This window comes from Lonchura striata, chromosome 3, assembly GCF_050655825.1.
Source record: "Lonchura striata isolate lonStrDom1 chromosome 3, ASM5065582v1, whole genome shotgun sequence".
Classification (NCBI taxonomy): domain Eukaryota; kingdom Metazoa; phylum Chordata; class Aves; order Passeriformes; family Estrildidae; genus Lonchura; species Lonchura striata.
Genome location: NC_140705.1, coordinates 20,956,617 through 20,977,638, shown reverse-complemented (window position 1 = coordinate 20,977,638; position 21,022 = coordinate 20,956,617). Strand labels below are relative to the sequence as shown.

Sequence of the window (21,022 nt, the reverse complement as noted above, 5' to 3'; positions counted from 1 at the left end):
TTGAGTAGAATCATAGTAATGACCTTTTCTCCACATAATTCAGAACGACAATACATCAATATAAATTGCTTTAGGAAAAGCTATATTGAAATGAAGTGAAAACCACTGCATACTGAAAATTCAAGGTCCTTATAAAGATTACTTTGCTTTTGAGAGACACATAGCCCTGAAGTCAGGGTAGTGCTGCACAGAATGGAAGACCATGAATGCTCAAATGAAAAAAAAACACAAAAAACCCACAACTGAATCTGAGAAAGGCTCTTTTCCTGACTATCATTCCAGCGTTACTGAGGGGTAACACAAAATTAATGATATGCTTGAAGAACATGCCAGATCTGAAGACCACTCTGAAAGGTTGGTATATCCAAAATTTGACTTGCCATTTGCAATCTGGCCTTCCAGGATGAGCACATTTGTATTTCCTCCCTCCCACTGAGCCATCTGTGTGCATCCAGGCAGCACACTTAAACGTCAAATGTTATGAAAGGAAGAGATTTGGGAAAGTTTCAATCCTCATATAAAGCATAAAAATCACCTGGGATGGGAGAAGAAGTTACATATGTGGGAGGTAACTTTAAAAGTTGATATGTCTAAGAAAGGCATATCAAACTGGTACTTGTATAGGATTACACACTTGGAACAAATAAGAGACAACCAGGCTCTTACACAACATTTAAACTATATTTAAACCTGAGAAGCATGTACAGTCTTCTGGAAAGCAAAGTATTGTGATACTAGATGAATTCTTGATCAGTTCATAATAAACCAGACAGATATCGTGAGATTGTTAACCTATTAATGTTAAGCTATGATGATGCAACAGTAATATATTTAAAACCATTTAAGTGTAGACTGAAGTATTCAATTCTTTAAATTTGGCTTTGATTGTCCTAGAAAAGTTATATTGATTTTTTTTTCCTGAAGTAATAATAGGCAGACAGCATTCCACTGCTTAATTTATAATGCCCACCATTAGAAAGGACAAGAATGGAGACTGTGAAAGACAATGTTATATCTAAAGTAAAATAGTTTCCTGCACACTTAAGACCTTGATAATTAATATAATTAAGCAAAACCAGAAACTATTAATAAGGCCCAAGATTCAATCACTGCAGTTGAGGAATTCTTCCCCTATACTTGGTCCTAAATCCTGTTCCTATAGATACACTGCTATGCAAAACACACCATTGCTTTACAGCTGCTCAGTGGAAGAGAACTTATCAAAGTGACAAACAACATTCTCCTTTCACAGGTCTAGTGGAACTATTTTTCTCAGTACAAACAGAAAAGCAAATCTTTATGTGTCATTTTATATGCAAGCTATCAAATTCAGCAACAAATAAACAGAGTTGGCAAAAAGACAGCGAATCTTAAATGAACCAGAAACACTATTCATTTAACAGTTCATACTGATGTTATGTAAAGTATTATTTCCTTTTCCTTTGCAAACTCCCTTGTCCCAGAACACCTAGCTTTCGCTAGAAGGCTGGTGATGAGGGCCCTCTTCTGTACTAAAACTTCATCTTGCACAGAACTTGACACATCCAAGCACCTGTTACACACCAGAGGCACATCCATACCTCTGACATACATCATCCCCAGAAATTCTGTATGAGTGTTAAAGCCTTAACAAAGCAGATGAGGTTTTTAGATGATAAACTACCAACTTCCTGCACGTTGTGTTATGCAAAGTCCCTGACAGCACCCACATCACCACCCTCCTCATATTTGTGTCTTCACTTGCTCACTTAATGCTGTTCCTGTTTCCACAGATGCATCACAGAAGCATGTGGGCAGGTTCAGTTTTCTTGTTTCTCCTTTATGAGAGTTTTTGAACAGCCAATTGGAATTTGACTAAAATAGTGATTAAAAAAGTTGTCCAAAATCCTGGCTTATGGCCTAAACAAGTCCACAGGTCAATTTAAAGTTCATCACAGACTTTCTGCCTTCCCCTGGTTTGCTTTTTCACACTAAATTCAACTCATGATATCCACAGTTGCATGCACCCAAAAAATTTGAGCCTCCTTAAGTAAACTGCAGGTCTCCTGAGATTATACCACACTCTCAGGTCCAAACTACACAAGTTTTTGAGTGGCATCAGACTCCAGGTTTGGAAATTTAAGCAAATGGGAAGTCAAGAATGATGTCAGAGAACAAGAGTTTAATTGGCAGCCATCAATGAAAAGCTGATACGTGCAGCTACTCACACATATCTTTGCAGTACAACCCTAACTTAGGCTTAGTAACCTAGCATAGAAAGAAGCAGCACAAGCATACACATAGTATTAGGTGACAAGCAACAAAGCCCTCGAGCTTACTAGAATGCAAACTATTCAGTCCAGACATGGTGTAAGCAAGCAGTCAGGATGCAGTCAGGACTCTCCATCATCAACCACCATGAAGAGCTTTATCATAAACATGAAATGACACTGTTCAGTCTAATCATACTTTAATCATGTAAGCATCTAAACAAATTATATTCTTAATTACTGAAATTTATAATCTGAGTCTCTCAAGCTAATGTATTAATTAACTATTCTTACTGCCATGCAAGACAGGGGAGTTCTTCAGGTCCTAATCACAGAAACAAGTACCACACAACACCCAATACACAGAGCAGAGCTGGGAAACAAACCTCACAAATCTCAACTCTGACAAAGTATTTTTAACATACTTTACCTCACTGTCAGTTGCTAATACCTTTCTCTCAACTGGTAATTACATGAATGCTGAGACCTGTCCTTCTCATTGTATGAGATCCAACACTGAAGAAATAGGTTGCATAAAAATTACCATCTAACCACAAAACTGCTTATTCACATATCTTGAGGAATAGCAAGATAAAATCCACAGCTTGCAACTGCAAGTAGTGAGTAGGATATTGAATTCATAGTGCTATACCATTTGTGAATAAAATTATGCAAAATAATGCAAAACCACCACGGAAATGTAAAGCCTCGGAGATAGTGAGAAGTAGTTCAAACATTGAGAGCATTACTTCAAGATTATATTAAGCTCCAGCTAATCCTGACCGCACAGGGAATTTCAGATATAAAAGGCCATAAATATTTTTCCTTCTGACAGAAGCAGCTGTACTGTGTCAGACACTAAAGCAGCAGGGAACATGAGGGAGAAACTCTGGAGCCCTGATTTGCTCATTAGAGTGGACCCCACAGCCCCGGTGTCACACTAGCTGGGACAATGATCAGGGGTCTTCCTGGACCATGAACTGGCTCTGCTCCCATGAGGAAGAAAAATTCTGTAAACAAAGACTTGAGAGTGAAAGAAAAGAAGTGTCATGGCCCTTTCTCTCACAAGGCCCAAAGAGGGAGGCTGAGGATGGCATGGACCTGGAAGCCCCTGCCCTCGAAGGAGGGAGAGAAGTCACACAGGACCTCTACGATGCACCTGCATGGGCACAAAGGGCAAGGGAGAAACTGGGTGCAAAAAGACAAAGACTGATATAAACGGGAAATGAAAGTACACGTGTGAAGGCATTTAAACAATGAAAGTACTGCAGGGGTCCTAAGACAGGTGTGCAGGCAGTTGTAAACTGTCTGAGCTGACAGAGGTTTATACTGGAGCCTCCACCAGACTATAACAACTCATGTGGAAATGGCACTGTAAAGAGCTCACCTCCCTCTTTCATACACACCAGCTGGGTTTCTAATAATTTTACTACTCTGTGCCATGATGTGGATGAGATCCCTAGCAACACAGAACAAGGTTTATAGGAAGTGGACGACAAATCCTATAATCGCTATAAAAATACAAAAAGCAAAGAGAAGAATCTCATCCTGCATAGATGAGACAAGCATGTAACACCTAAATTTATCCTTGCCTAATCCACTAGATAGAAACTTATGTCTGCTTAACAAAGTCAACTATTTAATGTCAATTCATTTACTCAGATGAACAGGCTTTTTGGCACTAGATTTATTTAAACTATTTGGTCTTTTTTTTGTATATATCAGTGACAATTTACATTTATACACATATTAAATCTCATTTAGTGCACAGTATTGTCTTCAATAACATTAACTTTAAAATAAAGCCCTACATTATTAATCTTTATATATTTAATTGAGACAAAAGCTAGTTCAATTAGCAAGTCATGCCATCTTTCTTTCTAAAATCTTATCACCAATGTTGGAGTTGATATTTCACTTAATATTAGTTTTGCTTGCTCTGGATATTGTATTACTATTGCTGTGCCTTAGAGGGATCATAAAGCTGACTTTTTTTTTTCTTCCCCAATTCTGTATCTCTCATTAGACAAACCTGCAGAAAAGCCCAGCTTTAATGGCAATGGTTATCACAGCAGCACTCTTCATTTTTGAAAAGAGATGTCATTCCACTGAGCAACACATTGACAGAAACAAGTGCACACTCTAGCCCATCATACATCCCTCCCTGTTTCCTTGGCAACACTCAGAGGCCTACACAGTGACTGCATCAAGCAGAAGGAAACTTGGAAGAGAGGAATAATTTCTGCACTTCAGCATCATGTCACTACTATATTTGACAGTAAACAAACCCCACAGAGATCAAGAACACAATCAAGTGGAAACAGAGTACAAATGTATCCCTGGAACTCTGAATGAGAAAGGGGAACAGCCATGGTTTAGCACTGCTGAGCTTTGCTCTCAGTTACAAACTGTAAACCTGTTAAAAAAAAAAATTACATAAAAATGCAGCCATAGGCATACTAACCTGATTTTTGATGTCATTGTTTTCTTCAATGCTCATCACTGTATGGATCTATAGTACAGACGGGTCTGCTCATTTCCCCTTTCAGCCTTTAGAAATATTGCTCAAATGGATGTTTCTTTGCTTAAGTAACTGTCTATGCTGCCTGTGTCTCTTAATCAACATGATCAGAGCAGAACACTGCTGCAGATACTGGTTTCCCAACCAGACATGGCAGGATGCCTAGCCATGTCTGGGTGTAGAACCCTCTGGTTCTACAGAGCCTCTCTAGTCTGGTCTTCTTGAATAAAAGCCCTGTGAGAAACTTCTCATTCATCCTTTTTATTCTTGGGGACCCAAGAACAGGCAACTGGGGGTGATTCCTGTGGCATCCAAACCAGCATTTGCCTCAGCACAAACCACAGTTCCCAACACATCAATAGTTTGCATGAAGTGCTGCAAACTCATAACTCATGTGCCAGAAGTCTGAGAAAATGAAACTCTGGCCAGTATATTTGACTTCCATTCTTATAGTCCCAATTAAAAGGCAGTGAAATACACATATTTGCAATAATTTTATGTATATATGGATGAATTGCAAGAAAAAAGTTATCTTCTGATTCTTTTAGAGGGGTAACACTGAATGTTTTGTAAGAAGTTACAAATTTGCCCTTTGACTATACTATTTATATATTTTTAAGTATTCATAATATTTAATATCAATGACATATTAAAAACAAGCTGTACTGACTGTGGTTTCATCCATCCTTTTTTTTATTGTAAAACTACAGGTAGTGTTGAACTTTCTTGATGCCATCTTTCCACATATTCAACCCAATAGGGAATCTGAAGAGGCTCCAGTCAACTGCAACCTGACAACATTGTCCCAAGGCAAGAAGGATGACTGTGGTAACTACAAGCCCGTCAGTCTCACTTCAGTGTCTGGCAAAGTTACAAGGGTTATTCTGGAGCTAGTGAAAAACACCCGAAAGACAACACAGTCATTGGTCCCAGCCAGAACAAGTTCATGAAGTTGGAGTTCTGTTTAAGAAACCTAATTTCCTTTTATGAAAAAGCAACCCAACCCAGGTAGTTGATCAGGGAAGCCAGTTGATGTGAACTGTGGATTTCAGTAAAGCTATTGATCTGAGGCTTCTCACAGGCCTCAAAATGTTCAGCATACTGCTGGATAAACACACATCATGTGATGGGTGAGAAACTGGCTCACGGGTCAGGCACAAAGGGTTGCTTATAGTGTGGTAGCACCAGACTGGTGACCTGTCGCTACTGGGGTTTCCCAGCGCCTCATTTTAGGTTCAGTTCTCCTCAATGTCTTCATTAACAACTCCAAGGAAAAATAAGAATTTTATCAATGACACTAAATTGGGAGGAGCTGCCAAATCCCTGGAAGGCAGAGAGATCCTGCAGAGAAACCTTGACAAACTATAGGGTTGGGCAATCACCAACCATGGGAAGTTCAACAAAGGCAAGTGCTGGATTCTGCACATAGGATAAGGCATCCCTAAACGTACAAACAGACTGAGCACAGACACAGGAGAGCAGCCACACAGAAAGAAATCTGGGGATCCTTGTCAGTGGCAAGTTGAATATGGGTCAGCAGTGCTCTGGCAGCCAGGAGGTCCAGCCATGTCCTGAGAGCCATCAGGTACAGCACCACCAGCCAGGTGAGGGAGGTGAATTTCTTACCAGTGCATGTAAATAAAAAACGAGAACACACAAATTTCTGTTCCCACTGAAAACATTCCCCTCTTCCTATATAAATTCAACTTTTCCATACTATGGCACTGTCAGTGCTTCTGCACATGGACTAACTGGGGTGAAGAGAACAGCAACAGCCTACCAGAAACAATACATGGATTTACCAGGGGAAAAACTCTATCTCGCATCTTTCTGCCAATAGTTCTACAAAGAAAATTAACACATTACACTTTTTGGCACACATAATTAAATAACTTCTTCCACAAAAATTGTCTGTCTGGGGTGCCAGAGAGCCATACAGACTTTCAAGCAAGACTAACCCTAATACATGAAACAGAACTTTGACTAATTTGCTGAGAGAAGTATGTTTTTCCTGAAGACTGAGATTGTGAAATGTTATTGGTTATGACTGCAGGAGGCAAACACACATTATGATTACATTCCACAAGAAAACATATTAGAATCGTACAAATAGAGGACCCTGCCAAACAGCTAAGACTTAAATCCCTCTTCATGTTTGTAATTATGATAACTTAGTCTACTGCTGGTGCTAGGGGAGAACAACAGGAACAAGGCAAGAGTACATCAAGGACAGGACAGTATAGCAGAATATACTCAAGTAAAATTTTCCTTTGCCCCATACACCCTCAGGCCACACAGTTTTTCCTACCAAAATACTTGGTTAAATGGCTTAAAACAAAAAAAAAAAATTGTTTAAAACCAAAAAACAGCCCCTAAATGTGTTCTTCTGTAGAATCCAAAGACAAAAGACTGCTGAACAAAGCTCAGTGGGGTAGAAAACTGCCAATTAATGATTTTGCCAAGTGAAAACCAAGTTCACACAGCCCTTGCTTTTCATCTTAGAACAGTACTGAAGCATGCCCTTGATTTGTACATACTCATAAAATACTTCAACCTTTCAGTGGCATATTACAGGCTCTACAAGATTAATTCAAATTTAGCTATTAATTCAGCACCCAAAGTAAAGTTTGCATCTTTAGACAAAACTGCTTTTTCTTGCAACATTATAGAAAACCGGAAGCACCAATTGCATTTAGTCAATAATAAACAGCAAGATACAATTATGACAGCTACCTACTCACAGAAAAGGTTTTGGTGGAGAAAAAAAGTGCAATGATAAGGGAAATGTAACTAATAACCAGTAACCCTCACAAGAACACAATTCTGCAATCAGAGCAACAGCTAGTGCAAACACAGTAGTATATGCAAAAACAAGGCTATGATGCTCCTCTTTCATGTTTTTTAATATTCAATTTAGTTGGATCATTCGGCAGAAAAGTTTGATTGAATAAGAGGGAGGATTTTTTCAGTATTTTTTTATTTCTTATCTTTTGATCCTTTTTATTAGAAGACTGAATTAATATAACAGAGCTTACCAAAAGAAAAATTAGTTCCGATCACATTTTACCTACAGAGTACCATTTAACCTGAAGGTTGATTTATAAATGATGCACAAAGTAATTTCTTTTTTTTTTTTTGTCTGATTTTGTCACCAAATATGATGAAGCTGAAAAACCTCAAAAGCCAAGAGGTTCAAGTAAGTTCTACATGACTGGTCAGGAGTTTTTGTTTCTTCCCTCATGCTTTTCTTCCCCATATGACCATGCTGATATGCAAAAATTTGGTCTTATCAGCTGTGAAACTGCTGCACAAGATCTTAGTAAGAGTACTCAACTATCTGTTCCTCCTACACTCACCTACAAAACAGAACCCCAGTTCTAAGAAATACACTTCTTTATATAATTTTCTCAGGGTTATGCATACAGCAGCTGGTAAATTTTAAGATAAAGGCTTTAATCTCATTCACTAAATAGTCCATTATTGCTCAAAAGCAGTCACAAGAATTAAGTCATCCTTGAAATAAAGACATAAGTGCCCATAAAAAATTCTGGAGCTATATCCAAAGGGAGGAGCAAGGAGACCTGACAAGAACCATCCTGGAGAATACAGGGGGTAGTAAATGCTGTATTGATGCTCCAGCATTTATGCCTTCTTACAGCACAACTGTGGGAAAATTCATTAAGCCAAGGGTGCAATATTAAATACATGTAGTGTGAAATAACGCCTACAGCACTGAAATCTATGTGAATCATAATCCATGAATACAAATCAAATAACAATCTAGAGATAGTAAATGCATTTAATATTACAATATTTAGGCAATAAGCGGGATATAAAAAGAACTCCTTATGCATGTACATCTGGCTAAAAAGTAAAGTCTTAAAATTCGTATTTCTCTTGAAGGCAGTTGGCAGACTTGTAGGGGGGCTTAGCTAGGACAGAAGAATTTGTAAACTTCAGAGTTTGAGGTCATTTTTGAAGAGAGGTTAGGAGGAAATTACCTATTAACATATAGTTTCAAAGACATTCATTAAGGTTTTTTTTCTGAAGCACTAGTTTGAAGAGAAAGATACCATGGGCCTGAGAGAAGTGAGTAAAGTCTACCCTGCAGTAACCAGACTTTGTGTCCAGACTTAATCACAGCAACAGGGTTGCTTGATCATCTCTATCAAGAAAAACTTCTTTGCTCTTTTCCTTGTTCTTCTAACTATGGGATAAAGAACAAAGGCAGAACCAGCAACCATGAGACCACTGGCGCACCACATCAAACCCACATTCTTGCACGTCTGCACACTCTCATGCTTTAAAACTCTTTACTCATTCATGCATAAAATTCTAAAATACAACAAATAAAAGTAATTCATGTTGCAAGGAAGGCAGGAGCCTGGCTGTCACTTTATGTATTCTGTTTCCAAAGAAAGAGGCTTTACTGCTCTTCATGTTACAGAAATCTTCATGGACAAAATGCTTTCCTTTGTTTTCAGTAGCCCATTGAATTTCAAAAGTAGTCTGTAAAAGTCAGTAACTTCTGTCACTTACTTGGCTTAGAGTTAATGATGACATTTTCAGCAGAGAACTGTGGTGGGAACCTGCAGTTGTCTCCTTGGCCTTCACTGCTGCCATACTCTATGACGTCCACTTGTCCCAGCGGTACACTCCACTTCAATAAATACCTCTGGCCAGTTGTCATGGTGCCGCTGCTTTCATAGGAAGAGCTGGAAGATGCACAAATTATTGCTGTGACAAGCAACTGTGTTTCAGGGCATCCTATTTATTATTTTATCTTCTAAAATCTGCTGTTTATCAGCTGCAGTACAGTGCACAACTTAAAAGAAATACATGCATCTGGCTGATTTTTGTGACTGACCTTTCTCAGCGTGCAAATAGCAGCCATGCAGATGCAGATAATCTTGTCTGCAAACACCACAGGACTGCCAACAACAGTCCTTACATTTCTATAGCAAAACGTAAATGACCATCTTTTAAGATCAATATGTGTTCTGAAATCCTAATACAAGTGCTTGGGACTATACTTTGGCTCCACATTTTCCTGATTTTTTGAAACACTTCTTTTTGGGCCCTAACTCCTATGTTACAGATGATGGGACCTTTGAATGAGTGCTGGCAACAGGAAGGACAACCGAAGGGCTGACAAGCCAACATTTCTGCCAAGCCCCACAGCCCAGACTGTTCTGTACAGCAGACCTCTACAACTGCTGCGGCTTCCAATAGTAATCCTGCCTGAGCTGCTGCTTAAGAAGCGTGTATCACAACAGGCATTTCAGAGGAAAGAGCACACTGAGGAAGCTCATTAGGAATATAAATGACATCAACACTAATTTTACTTTGTTTCCTTCACTCCCTTATTCCCATCCAAGAACATGTAACAAACATTTACTAAAAAGGACAAAAGAGATGTTAAAGTGAACAAAAAAGGTTTATTTCACAGGAAGAATGATTGAAATGCAGAAGTCAAATGCTTGAGAGAAATCAGTAAAATGCATTTATTGAGAACAGGAGCTAAATGCTGAAATTGAGCTAGTCAGCTACCTATCTGCAACGCAGACTTTTGTTTCAATGAGGAAGCAAGTATGAACAAAGAACACAACTGCCACAATTTAAGTAAATATTTATAAATTGTTGACCTAGCTCAGAAGAAACAAAACAAACAAAAAAAAAAAACAAAAAAACCAGGCAGGACACAGTTATTCAGTCACTAGGGATAGCATCCACCCCATCCAACTGCTGTTACTTCAGAGTCAGGCCACCAGCTCCTGCTGGTCATCTACACTGTGTGCAAAGGAAGACCTGAGGGTTGTGTCATCTGTAAAAATTTCTATCTTTTACAAACCAGGAACGCTCAAATGTCCCAGGTGCCTAGGATCCACTATCAGTGCGAGGAAGCCCAATGCACGGGAAGAATGATGTGCAGGACTCCAATGATTTCAGAAGGCTAATTAATTAATTATACTACATTATACTATATTACACTAACAACAACTATCACTAACCAGCTATATCACTAATAAGAAAAACCTGTGACTCTCTCCTGAGAGTCCTGACACACACATGGATCCATTTGGTCAATGAATACAAAACACCATCACCAGAATCCAATCAAGCAATCCCCTTGGGTAAACAATCTCCATACCACATTCCACAGGAGCACAAACACAGGAGCAGTGAATGAGATAATCATTTATTCTCTTTACTCTGCTTCTCTCACAGCTTCTCTCAGAAGAAATCCTGAGAAAACTAAGTCTCTCTCTGCTCAGAGGGTATGTGAATGCCACAGTTACAGAGGAATTTTCTATGGCTTGAAAAAGATACAGACTTTTACAGAAGACATGACCCTCAGAGGGTCAGAGACTTGGCATGATCATGAACTTTTAACACAGAAAACAAAAACAGACTGCACTTTGCTACTTCAAGTACAAATACATAAAATCCAAGACTTTACTGGTATGAAAGAAGATAAAATATGAATAGCAAAAATAATATTCAAGTGTTACTAAGAAAGTAAAGAATTTGCAAAGAAAAGGACCACAGGATAATTGCCATGAGCTTGTTAATTTTCTAAAGTGTAGCTATCACATGGCACTTCTCACTCACATGGACATGAGACCACACAATCACACACTTAGAAATATATGTACAGGATTCATACTTCATTAATGAATTAAGATATTAACTCATATTATGCTTAAGAAAAGCTGTTCTTGGCAGATTTTAACAATCCACATTTTCATTGTCAGAATGTACCATTACATAAAACAACTTATGATACAAGCAACATATAAATGACATATAAACACAACCTTGGCACACAAAGGCATTTAGTAACAGTAATAATTACAGCCAGCAAAAGCACAGAAGGACCTATGAAAAAATATCTTTTTCAAAGCATTTAACCTTTAATCCTTCAATTTTTGATCTCAGAGATAACAAACCTTCCCCATCTGGGACTTTGTTAGCAAGTTCCAGGTTTGTTCTGGCAACCTGCATTACCTTTATGGGTTTTGTTTGTTTGTTTGTTGGAGGTTGTTTGTTTTGCAGAGGGTGGTATTTACTTCACAAATTGTGTCAAGTTACAAATTTGTGTGTGCTACAATTGGAATTTAAGGAAGAAGAGAAAAAAGTCTTACCCTGGCATGCCTGTATTCCACTAAGCACAAATACACAGCAATAGCAAGACACTATAGAGCATTTCCATCTGTAATCTCCAACTGATATAATTTTCTTACAAATTTATTCTAGAACTTCCAAATATCAGCCAGCAATTTGGAGGACTATAACAAAGCTAGCTATCCATTTATTATGACTGCTCCTAGAAACCATTAGCCACAGTAAACACAACAATACAAAAGAAATTCATTAAGTGTCATTTTTTTCCACCTGAAGTTCAAATGATAATTTAAAAAATATAAGTTAAATCTTACCGTATATTTACTGTTGCACACATCAGCACATCATTTAACATGAAAAGTCGCCGTTCTTTGGTTTTGATAATTTCTCCTTTGTCATTATAAACTGTCTCAACCATATCATCAGTCCGTATGAGGTATCTGTTTCCACTGCTGAGTAGCTGGATTTTGAAAACAATCAGCATTGCATATTACACACAGTGCTTCCAACATCCAGCACACAAAAAGCAAAAACAATGGGTTGTCACATGCCATCCTAGCACAAGTGATTGCAGGTGGATTTGCCAAGGTAATTAGGTCTCTTTATTAATCTGCTTTTGATTTAGAGAAATAGTAACTTCTGCTGTCATCCATGTGGACTTAAAGGGCTTTGCAACTTAATGTAGACCATGGCTGCTCTGGGAATCTTCCACACTGATAAAGGCTTCTTGGCAAAAAAAAAATATTCCTTCCACAATTTCTGTGACTTCCTTCCTTAGTTTCTTCTTTCATAGTCCACTGAAGACCTACACATGATTCCAGATGCCCAGATTGGGAGGCCAGAGTGTGAGGAGGATGTGTGCTTAGCCTGCTCTGTCCCCCTGGGCTCACAGAGCTGAGGAGTGCAGCTGGCAGGGTGTCACAGACTGTGGAGAAGATGACACCTCCAAGAGATTCTTGGCATGTAAATTGCAAATGACATTTGCCTTCAAGGGCTGAGGATCAGCCACTGTGTGCAAGCATGAACCAATCCCTTACATATCAAGCACATCTCCATAGCGTCCAACAGAATAAAATTCTCCGTACCTCACTAATTTTCTACTCAACCACCTCTTTCACCATCTATTTCACCCTGGCTGGCATTGTTCCAAAACCGTATATGCAAACAGACAGGCCCAGGAGGGCCAACCATGTCCTGGGGTGCATCAGACCCAGCATTACCACCTAGGCAAGGGAGGAGATTGTCCCACTCTGCTCTGCACTGGCCTCATCTGAATATTGTGTGCAGTTTTGGGTGCCGCAATGTAAGAAAGATATTAAGCTATTAGAGCCCAAAGGATGGCCTCAAGGATGGTGAAAGGCCTGGAGGGTAAGCTGTATGAGGAGTGACTGAGGTCACTCGGTCTGTTCAGTCTGGAGAAGGGGAGACAGAGGGGAGATCTCTCTGCAGTATACAGCTTCCTTGTGAGGGGAGGGTTCGTCACCCAGAGGGTGCTTGGGCACTGAACAGGCTCCCCAGGGTAGTGCTCAAAGCCCCAGGCCTGACATAGTTCAAGAAGCATTTGGACACATTCAGGTACTTGGTGTGACTCTCAGGACTGGTCTTGTGCAGAGACATGAGTTAGACTTTATGATCCACATGGGTCCCTCCCAACTCAGCTGATTCCGTAATATTAACACACAAGGCCTGTGGGACCCTGTGAGATTTGGAGTGACAGCCCATGCATATATCAATGAATTCCCCACTGCGTAACACACAAAATCTTGCAATCAATATCAACTGACAAAAGGTAACCTGGGCTACCTCTTCAAAAGCACAATCTTTGTCTTGGAACTATTTGCAGATGAGTAATAGCTGCTTCAAGAAGCAGGATTATGAGAACTAGAAAAGAAAATAAAATGTCTGAATCCATCTTCTAATGCACTTAGAATGGAAATGCTGTTCCAGTATGAAAAGAAATTCAGTATTCAATTCCTGGTAAATAGCTTAAACAAGCGTTTTCTGGTTGACTATTGCTTTCCTAAAAGATGTGCTTTTTTGTATCTCCAAAAACAACCCCATTCCTTCAGCATATCCCCACTAATAACCTGAAGCTTCACAAAAGCAATAATTGAAGCATTTATGCCCCAATACTGCTGAGGCAAGTTCAGTGTGTTGCTTATTCCAGCACACAGTGGTGAGCCTGTTCAGTCTCAGAGGCAGGTCACATCTCACATCTACCACTAGAACGACCCCATGTAGTTATCTCTAAAGAAAAAAACAACATAGCTGTCTCTTTGGTGTCTGTTGTAAAGATTACTCAAGGCCCAGAAACTGACTCTTCTATTTCCATTATACTTTCCTACTTTCCTTACCTTGTTCAGATAACGTTCATTCATTGCTTTTGCTATTTGTTTTATTTCACAGCGCTGATCTGCATCCCTTTTCCTTTCATTTAACTTCTCTGCCAGTGTCTCAAGTTCTGTAAGAGCCATCTGTAGAGGTAATCTGTCAGGATGTCCTTTACTAGTGTTCTTCAACATATCCTGAGGGGTATTATAAAACAAAAAAAAAAACATCAGATTTTTTTTCAAAGTCAGGTTCCAAAGATTATGGAATGTACAGTTACAACTACATTCTTGAGTACTAGTAAAGAATAAGACCAATAAACACCTAATGAATATTCAGACAGCACATTGCTTAACTCCCCAAATATCTTAGTAATTCTTTTAAAATATACTGAATGGGATCACATACATTCTTATTTAAAGAACAAATTTAAGAGATGAGAGATAATATTAAACAATCTGGCAATCAGTATTATACTATAATATGTATGCATCTATAAATGATTTTAAATGATATTTACTGTCATAATAATATTGTATTATCTTTATTATTTTGTTACCATTATTACTTTATTACTCTTATTACTCTATTACTGTTATTACTCCTCATTAAAACACGGACAGTATATTCCTCCTAAAGTAGGAGGCATTACTTCATTAAGGTCACAACAGCTCCTCCAAATCTTTCTCTTTTGTAGGCATAAAGTAGGGACAGTTTGAATTACACTTTGTTTCCACTCCCAGAGCACTCAAAAATCTTCCTGCCATAATAAACTTCATTGTTCCTACTATTTCAAAAACTCTCACTATGGCTTCCAATTCACATGCTTTCTCCATGACTACCTCAGATCCTTTACCCCCAGCAATTCCCAGACTTTCAACCCAAAGCCTGTCCTCTTGGCACCTGCGAACACAGCTAACATGCAATGCTACTGGGGTAGATCTGCTGTGGTCTGGAAGGAGGTAAAAACAGAGTACATTTGTCTGGAGCAGGTCTATACTGGGGAATTGTGCTCTTTCTGCAGCTTCACTCTCTGTTGACATGAGACCCAAGGACTCCTGTCAAATCCACAGTTTCCATGGGAAAAGAAACAAGACTCTGCAGGTCAGAAGGAAGCTGCAACATACTCTAGCAGGTTCTGTGAGCCAAGTAGTCAGAGAGTGGATTGTTGTTCTGCATTTCACATGTATTCTAAACTATCTAAGGTATGAATTTAATCTTCTTGTTTTTTTCTTCAATGGAAAGTAATGCCACAAAGTTCCTAGTCACGTTTTGAAGTGTTACTAGCTAACAAACAGATATAAACAAGTAGCATATCTGAACTACACCTTTACTAGAAAACAATTTATAAGCTATAGTTTACTTAGCAAGTAATCTGTAGTAAATGTAGTTTACTAAGGCTTTCCTGCAGGGCCCTTACTGCCCATCCCTGCAATGAGACTATAAGATCAGCATGTTTAATGCACTGAAATTTTCTCTTTATTTCCCCATGTTCTAGTGGTCACTTCCACTGCAACAAGATCCTACAGCAGAAGATAGCTACCATGTAATCCCAAGGGAAAGCTCTGCAAGAATGCAAAAGGAGCCTCTCTTTTGTAAACATTATTTACCTGCAATAGTAGAATGAATTGTGGAAAACGTTGGATAGGTTTCATCATTAAACCATACAGTGTAATGCGATCAGGACTTGACTCCTGACACTGCTGCAATGCAAGAAAGCCACATGAGCACATTTCCACCAGTTACAGAACAAAAGGAAAACATTTCTTAAAAATTCTTCTACATTGCTTACATTAATTATAATAGGAACACTGCAAGAATTCCATTTACTATCAAGACTTAATTTAAAAATATTACATCTTTTAGAAAACCCATCACTATGAAAATGATGGCCTGCCACTGAACTGAAATATCCTCCTTAAATAAATACAGCTGGTATAAAGCCACACCAGCAATGTAGCACCAATAAATCCAAAAACATACCTATGGGTTTTTAAGAGGAAATCTATGAAAAACATAATCATCTCAGTACTATGCAAACAGAGATTTTGATCTTCTTTATTAGAAGAAACAAAGGAAAAAAAAGTTGATTTATATTTGGAAAGAAAAATGTAGAATCCATTATTTCAGTTACCAGGAATGGCAGATAAAACTAGACAAATTTCTTTTCCATGTATAAAGAAGCCAGAAATGGCCAGAAATAGGAAGGTTAGAAGAAATCCCCAATATTAAAAACAAAATAAATCTAAATGATATTAAACTAACATTGTGCTGGAGAGGAAAGAGGAAGGGAAAGAAGGGAAAGAAGGGAAAGAAGGGAAAGAAGGGAAAGAAGGGAAAGAAGGGAAAGAAGGGAAAGAAGGGAAAGAAGGGAAAGAAGGGAAAGAAGGGAAAGAAGGGAAAGAAGGGAAAGAAGGGAAAGAAGGGAAAGAAGGGAAAGAAGGGAAAGAAGGGAAAGAAGGGAAAGAAGGGAAAGAAGGGAAAGAAGGGAAAGGGAAAGGGAAAGGGAAAGGGAAAGGGAAAGGGAAAGGGAAAGGGAAAGGGAAAGGGTCATCTGTCATCAGAGTTTGGCTGTGTTTCTGGAAGCAGAAACATTGTGGCCCTGAACAGCAGTGATGAGAGGTGTGCATTATGTCTCTATTGGAAAAACATGCTTTTAACAGAAGAACATGTTTAACATGTGACTAAATGCTCACTACAGTCTGATTTTCAAGGTGCTTGAGGCTTCCAAAGTATCATCCTGCATAGAGTTGTCCACACTCCAAAAAGTTGCTAGTTAATTTAAGATCTGAAGGCAAACCCCTGCAACCCTTCTCTAGGCAACCTAGGAGTTGCAGTAGACACCCAGTTTTTACTGTTTTTTGGACCACTGTAACAGACCTGACAAGGTGACCATCTCTGAGAGGCACAACTCCATCCAGGATGCCTGGGGAATGAGAGAAGCTGAGCTTTGAGACTCTCAGCAATGTCACAGACAACCCAAAAGCCTTGCAATGGATTCTATGCACTGTCTGTAAGGTGTCAACCCCCGGCATTCACAGCACTTCTACTTTGTGTGCCAGGTTCTCCATACGTGTCATGACAAACATCATATGCAACAGGGTAGTATGCATTCTGCAAAAAAATCACCAATTTCAACCCCAAGCCAGAAACACAATCTTCAAAATCCAGGGAAATTGTTGTAGAATGGAAATCCAGCTGCACTACTTCTCACAACACAATAAACAAACTAGAATTAAAATAAATTCCAAATTAAAAAGTGGCTTAATACGGTGAACTAAAATTTGAAGCTCACATGATATGGAAGAATCCTAATGTTTAGACAAATAAAGTTAAGCAAACACCAATAAGCTGATTTGAATAACAATAAAACCACTGTGCACTTCAAAATACATCCCAGATCTAACAGCATGTTACTATACCAAAAGCACAATACTGGAAGGGCATCCTCTGGGGTCTGTTTGTGCCAAATCCATAAAACAGACCTTAAGTCCATAAAACCAGTGAGACAATATACAGTATCAGCAGTTAAATTTCCTCCCAGATTATAACTCATGCTTTCTTATTTATTGCACATGCACAACTATTTTAAGAATGAACTAACCTTTAAGAAGTCTAAAAAGGCAGGCTTGGTGGCACAAGATTTCTTGAGAATCCCAACTGCTGTACTGAAGTTGTTTACGTATTCACTGTATGCATCCAATACCATAGATTTAGAAAACTGAAAAGAAAAAAGGGCAAATCCTAACTAAAAATACAAAAGACCTCTGCCAACACAGCTATACAGACCTCTGGCTGTTAGGGACTCACTCAGAACTAATGGCTTTGCTTGGCCTAGTGCTGGATATACAGAAATACTGGTAATACCAAAAATAATCTTTCTGTAGAAGACAGGCTGGAAACAGAAAGATATAACAGCTGTGAATGGCAAGAAATATATTTACAGAAATTGATTAATCTTGGCTAGAACACTGGAGCAGAACCTGAGGACTATCAGTAATCAAAGGACATCCCCTGAGATTCAAACTGACAGCTGAGATCCCCTGATCATCTCACTACCTGTCTTCCAGATTAAGTGAATCAGCAAAGTCCCAGGGCTTTCACATCCTGACTTCAGCTATTAAGGACTTACCAAAAAAGCAGACAGATTGTGTGGCCTGCAAGCAGTCATGGGAATGGTAAGATCACCACCCATAGCCTTCTTGGTAATTTCATCCCTCTCTTTTCCATATCCAATATCATTAAAACTACCTAACTTAAGTCACAAGAAGTCAGGTTTGCTTTAAACAACAAATCTTCAGCAACTATTTAATTTTGGGTGAACTGTGATCAGATCCCAGCTCTCTTACAGCAGACATGAAAAGGTGGTGATTTTCAGGACCTGGGTGACAATTAAACAAAGCATTCAAGCCAGCAGGCAGACAGCCTCTTCAAACCACACTTTCATGGTGAACAGCATCTTTCTATCCACCAAGGCCATTTCTTGTTTTCTCTAATTTAAAGCAGTAGCTAATTCTGTCCTTTACTGAATGGACTTCAATTAATGATGGGACAGGGTTTTACAAACACTCTTTATCAGTGCCCCACCTCAGTTCAAACTCAGGAATTTAGGGCATTACTTACTGTGTTTTTTTTCTACTTGCACACTCCTGGATATGACTACCCATTTTTTATGAGATACTGAGCCTCTGTCTCACCTTAATTTCGGTGGGTTTCTAAATCTGTATTTTCTCATAAAAATAAACTGTTTACTTAAATATCTGAAAGATTAATCAAAGACTGAAAACTTTTCTCACAATCCTTTCACATCTGCCAACCAAGCTGAAGACATGTGTTGGTGTCAGTTTCATTATCAGGACAGTACATGAATACTCTGACAGTTGCCACAGGCATTGGAGAACATGGGAATAAAGCAGCTAAGTTAGAAAGATGTAGAGATGGAAAAACAAGACTAAAATAAAAACAGATTATCTGTTCTGACACATTTGCTTACTGAAGCAACAAAGACATCACCGATCATTTCAACAGAGTCCCACTCAGATACACGACTCGCCAGTGCAATCTGAAACATTGAATGGCACTGAAGAATTTCCTTAATTCGATAAAAGACCATTTTAAGTTTTCTTTCACTCAGTAATTTTGGTTCCATATCTGAAAGGGGCTTCTCATATTGCTGTGGGAAAAAAGAAGGCAAATTGATTTAAACAAACAAAAAATGGACTTGTATAAGCAGAAAAACAAACTTATGCAACAGTATACACACACAAAATCACTGAACATTTGGCATGAAAGTATCCGTAGCAAAATCTATGTTAGTTATATGACAGATTCTTTAATGATCTTTAATGATTCTTTTTCAAATATTCAAAAATTTAAAATGCAAAAGATATTAAGGTACCTCCAGGATTCTTTTGAGAGCATCCACGTAATTCTTCTCACTATCAACTACAGAGCCCAAAATATACCTTCTCACAACCTGTTGAAACAACAAAGTTTTGTCCAAAGCACTAATCAGGTTACACATTCATTATAGTTGGAAATGATCGTGATAAAATTCTCACATTAATAAAACAAAAGATATACAGAGCAATTTCAATACTGGAACTGCATTAAAAAATACTGTACCTCTTGAAAAGTAATTAAATTTACTATTACTTTAAAACTACTTATTTTAAAGAACACAGCAATTATTGTATCGATATCTGTAATTTTTTTCTGACTGTTGTAATTCCAAGCTTTACTTTTGAAACTTTTGTTTTGACTTTGGCATTAAACAATGTTCTCAGGCATCTGGTGCATTTTTTAGGGCTGTCCTGTGCAGAGCCAGGAGTTGGACTTCAATGATCCTAGTGATCTTCCAAATCGGGATATTTTATAATCCTTTGCACTTTAAATGTACATATGTAGGCATTAATGGAAACAATCATAGGTATAAGATGATGTTGATTACTTCAGTGATTTGCTACAACAAAATAGGTAACAAGCTTTCAAAAGTTAAGGCCCTATATAATGTAACACTGAGAAAGCATCCAAGGCAACATTCTTTTTTGGGAATTACCACACATAAGTGAAGACCCCCATGTTACCTATATTTATATGCATTAACAGAGTTGTAAAACCTTCAGAAAAAACTACTATATTTCATGTTAAACTACAGGCTATTTACTACACCTCCTTCTTCATTTTCTGCTTCAGCTGAAATGCACTTTGTATGGACATGTGGATGGCAGGACAGGAAGGACTGGAGAACCAATCTGGTTTAGAGCTTAAGCTTCTTGCCATCAGTTAGATTTCTTCTTGGTTATAAGGATTTGTTTTCACCCAAATCCATTTCCTAATCCAGCTCACCCTAGAGTTTCAAAAGGGGACTGTGAGGGAGAAGACAGCACAGGGGTAGGATCAAACCACTTTCCATAACTACAAGAGAAGGAAAAACTGTTCATTTTGCTATTTTAAGCTAGCCTAAATAACCATGAAACTCAAATGTCAGGCTTGCTTCTTTCTGCTCCAGAACCCCCAGCCTCCTGCATCCTCCACCATCACTGCCTTTAAATTCTCCACACTTGTATTTTGCATTATTAAATGCAGGCTATGTGAGAATTTTCTTTCAGGTACTGGCATTTTAAAGGAGGACTTCAAAACTACCTGAGAGTTCACTTAACATATATACAGTAAAATTAGTTGTGTCTAATCTCTGTTTAGAATGGATTTAGCAGTGTCTTATTTGGTATAGTGAATCAGTGGTGAAGAATACTAATCCTACTTTTAGTCACAGTTCAATCTTCTGAAAAGAATAAAC

The 21,022-nt window shown here is 38.4% G+C and overlaps 1 protein-coding gene across 6 annotated transcripts in view; it reads right to left on the bottom strand.

Annotated features, from left to right (window-relative positions):
- ARHGEF10 (Rho guanine nucleotide exchange factor 10) overlaps positions 1-21,022 on the bottom strand; it is a 109,061-nt gene that overhangs the window by 42,350 nt on the left and 45,689 nt on the right. For 5 of the 6 annotated variants that reach the window (XM_085574586.1, XM_085574588.1, XM_021551227.3 and 2 more), the window contains 7 exons: positions 19,622-19,699; positions 19,217-19,396; positions 17,828-17,944; positions 15,834-15,926; positions 14,250-14,420; positions 12,210-12,355; positions 9,310-9,485 (listed from right to left, as the gene is read on the bottom strand). In XM_085574586.1, coding sequence (XP_085430712.1) covers positions 9,310-9,485; positions 12,210-12,355; positions 14,250-14,420; positions 15,834-15,926; positions 17,828-17,944; positions 19,217-19,396; positions 19,622-19,699 — 961 coding nt within the window. The remainder of the gene's footprint in view (positions 1-9,309; positions 9,486-12,209; positions 12,356-14,249; positions 14,421-15,833; positions 15,927-17,827; positions 17,945-19,216; positions 19,397-19,621; positions 19,700-21,022) is intronic. The other variant, XM_085574589.1, reaches the window with a different exon arrangement.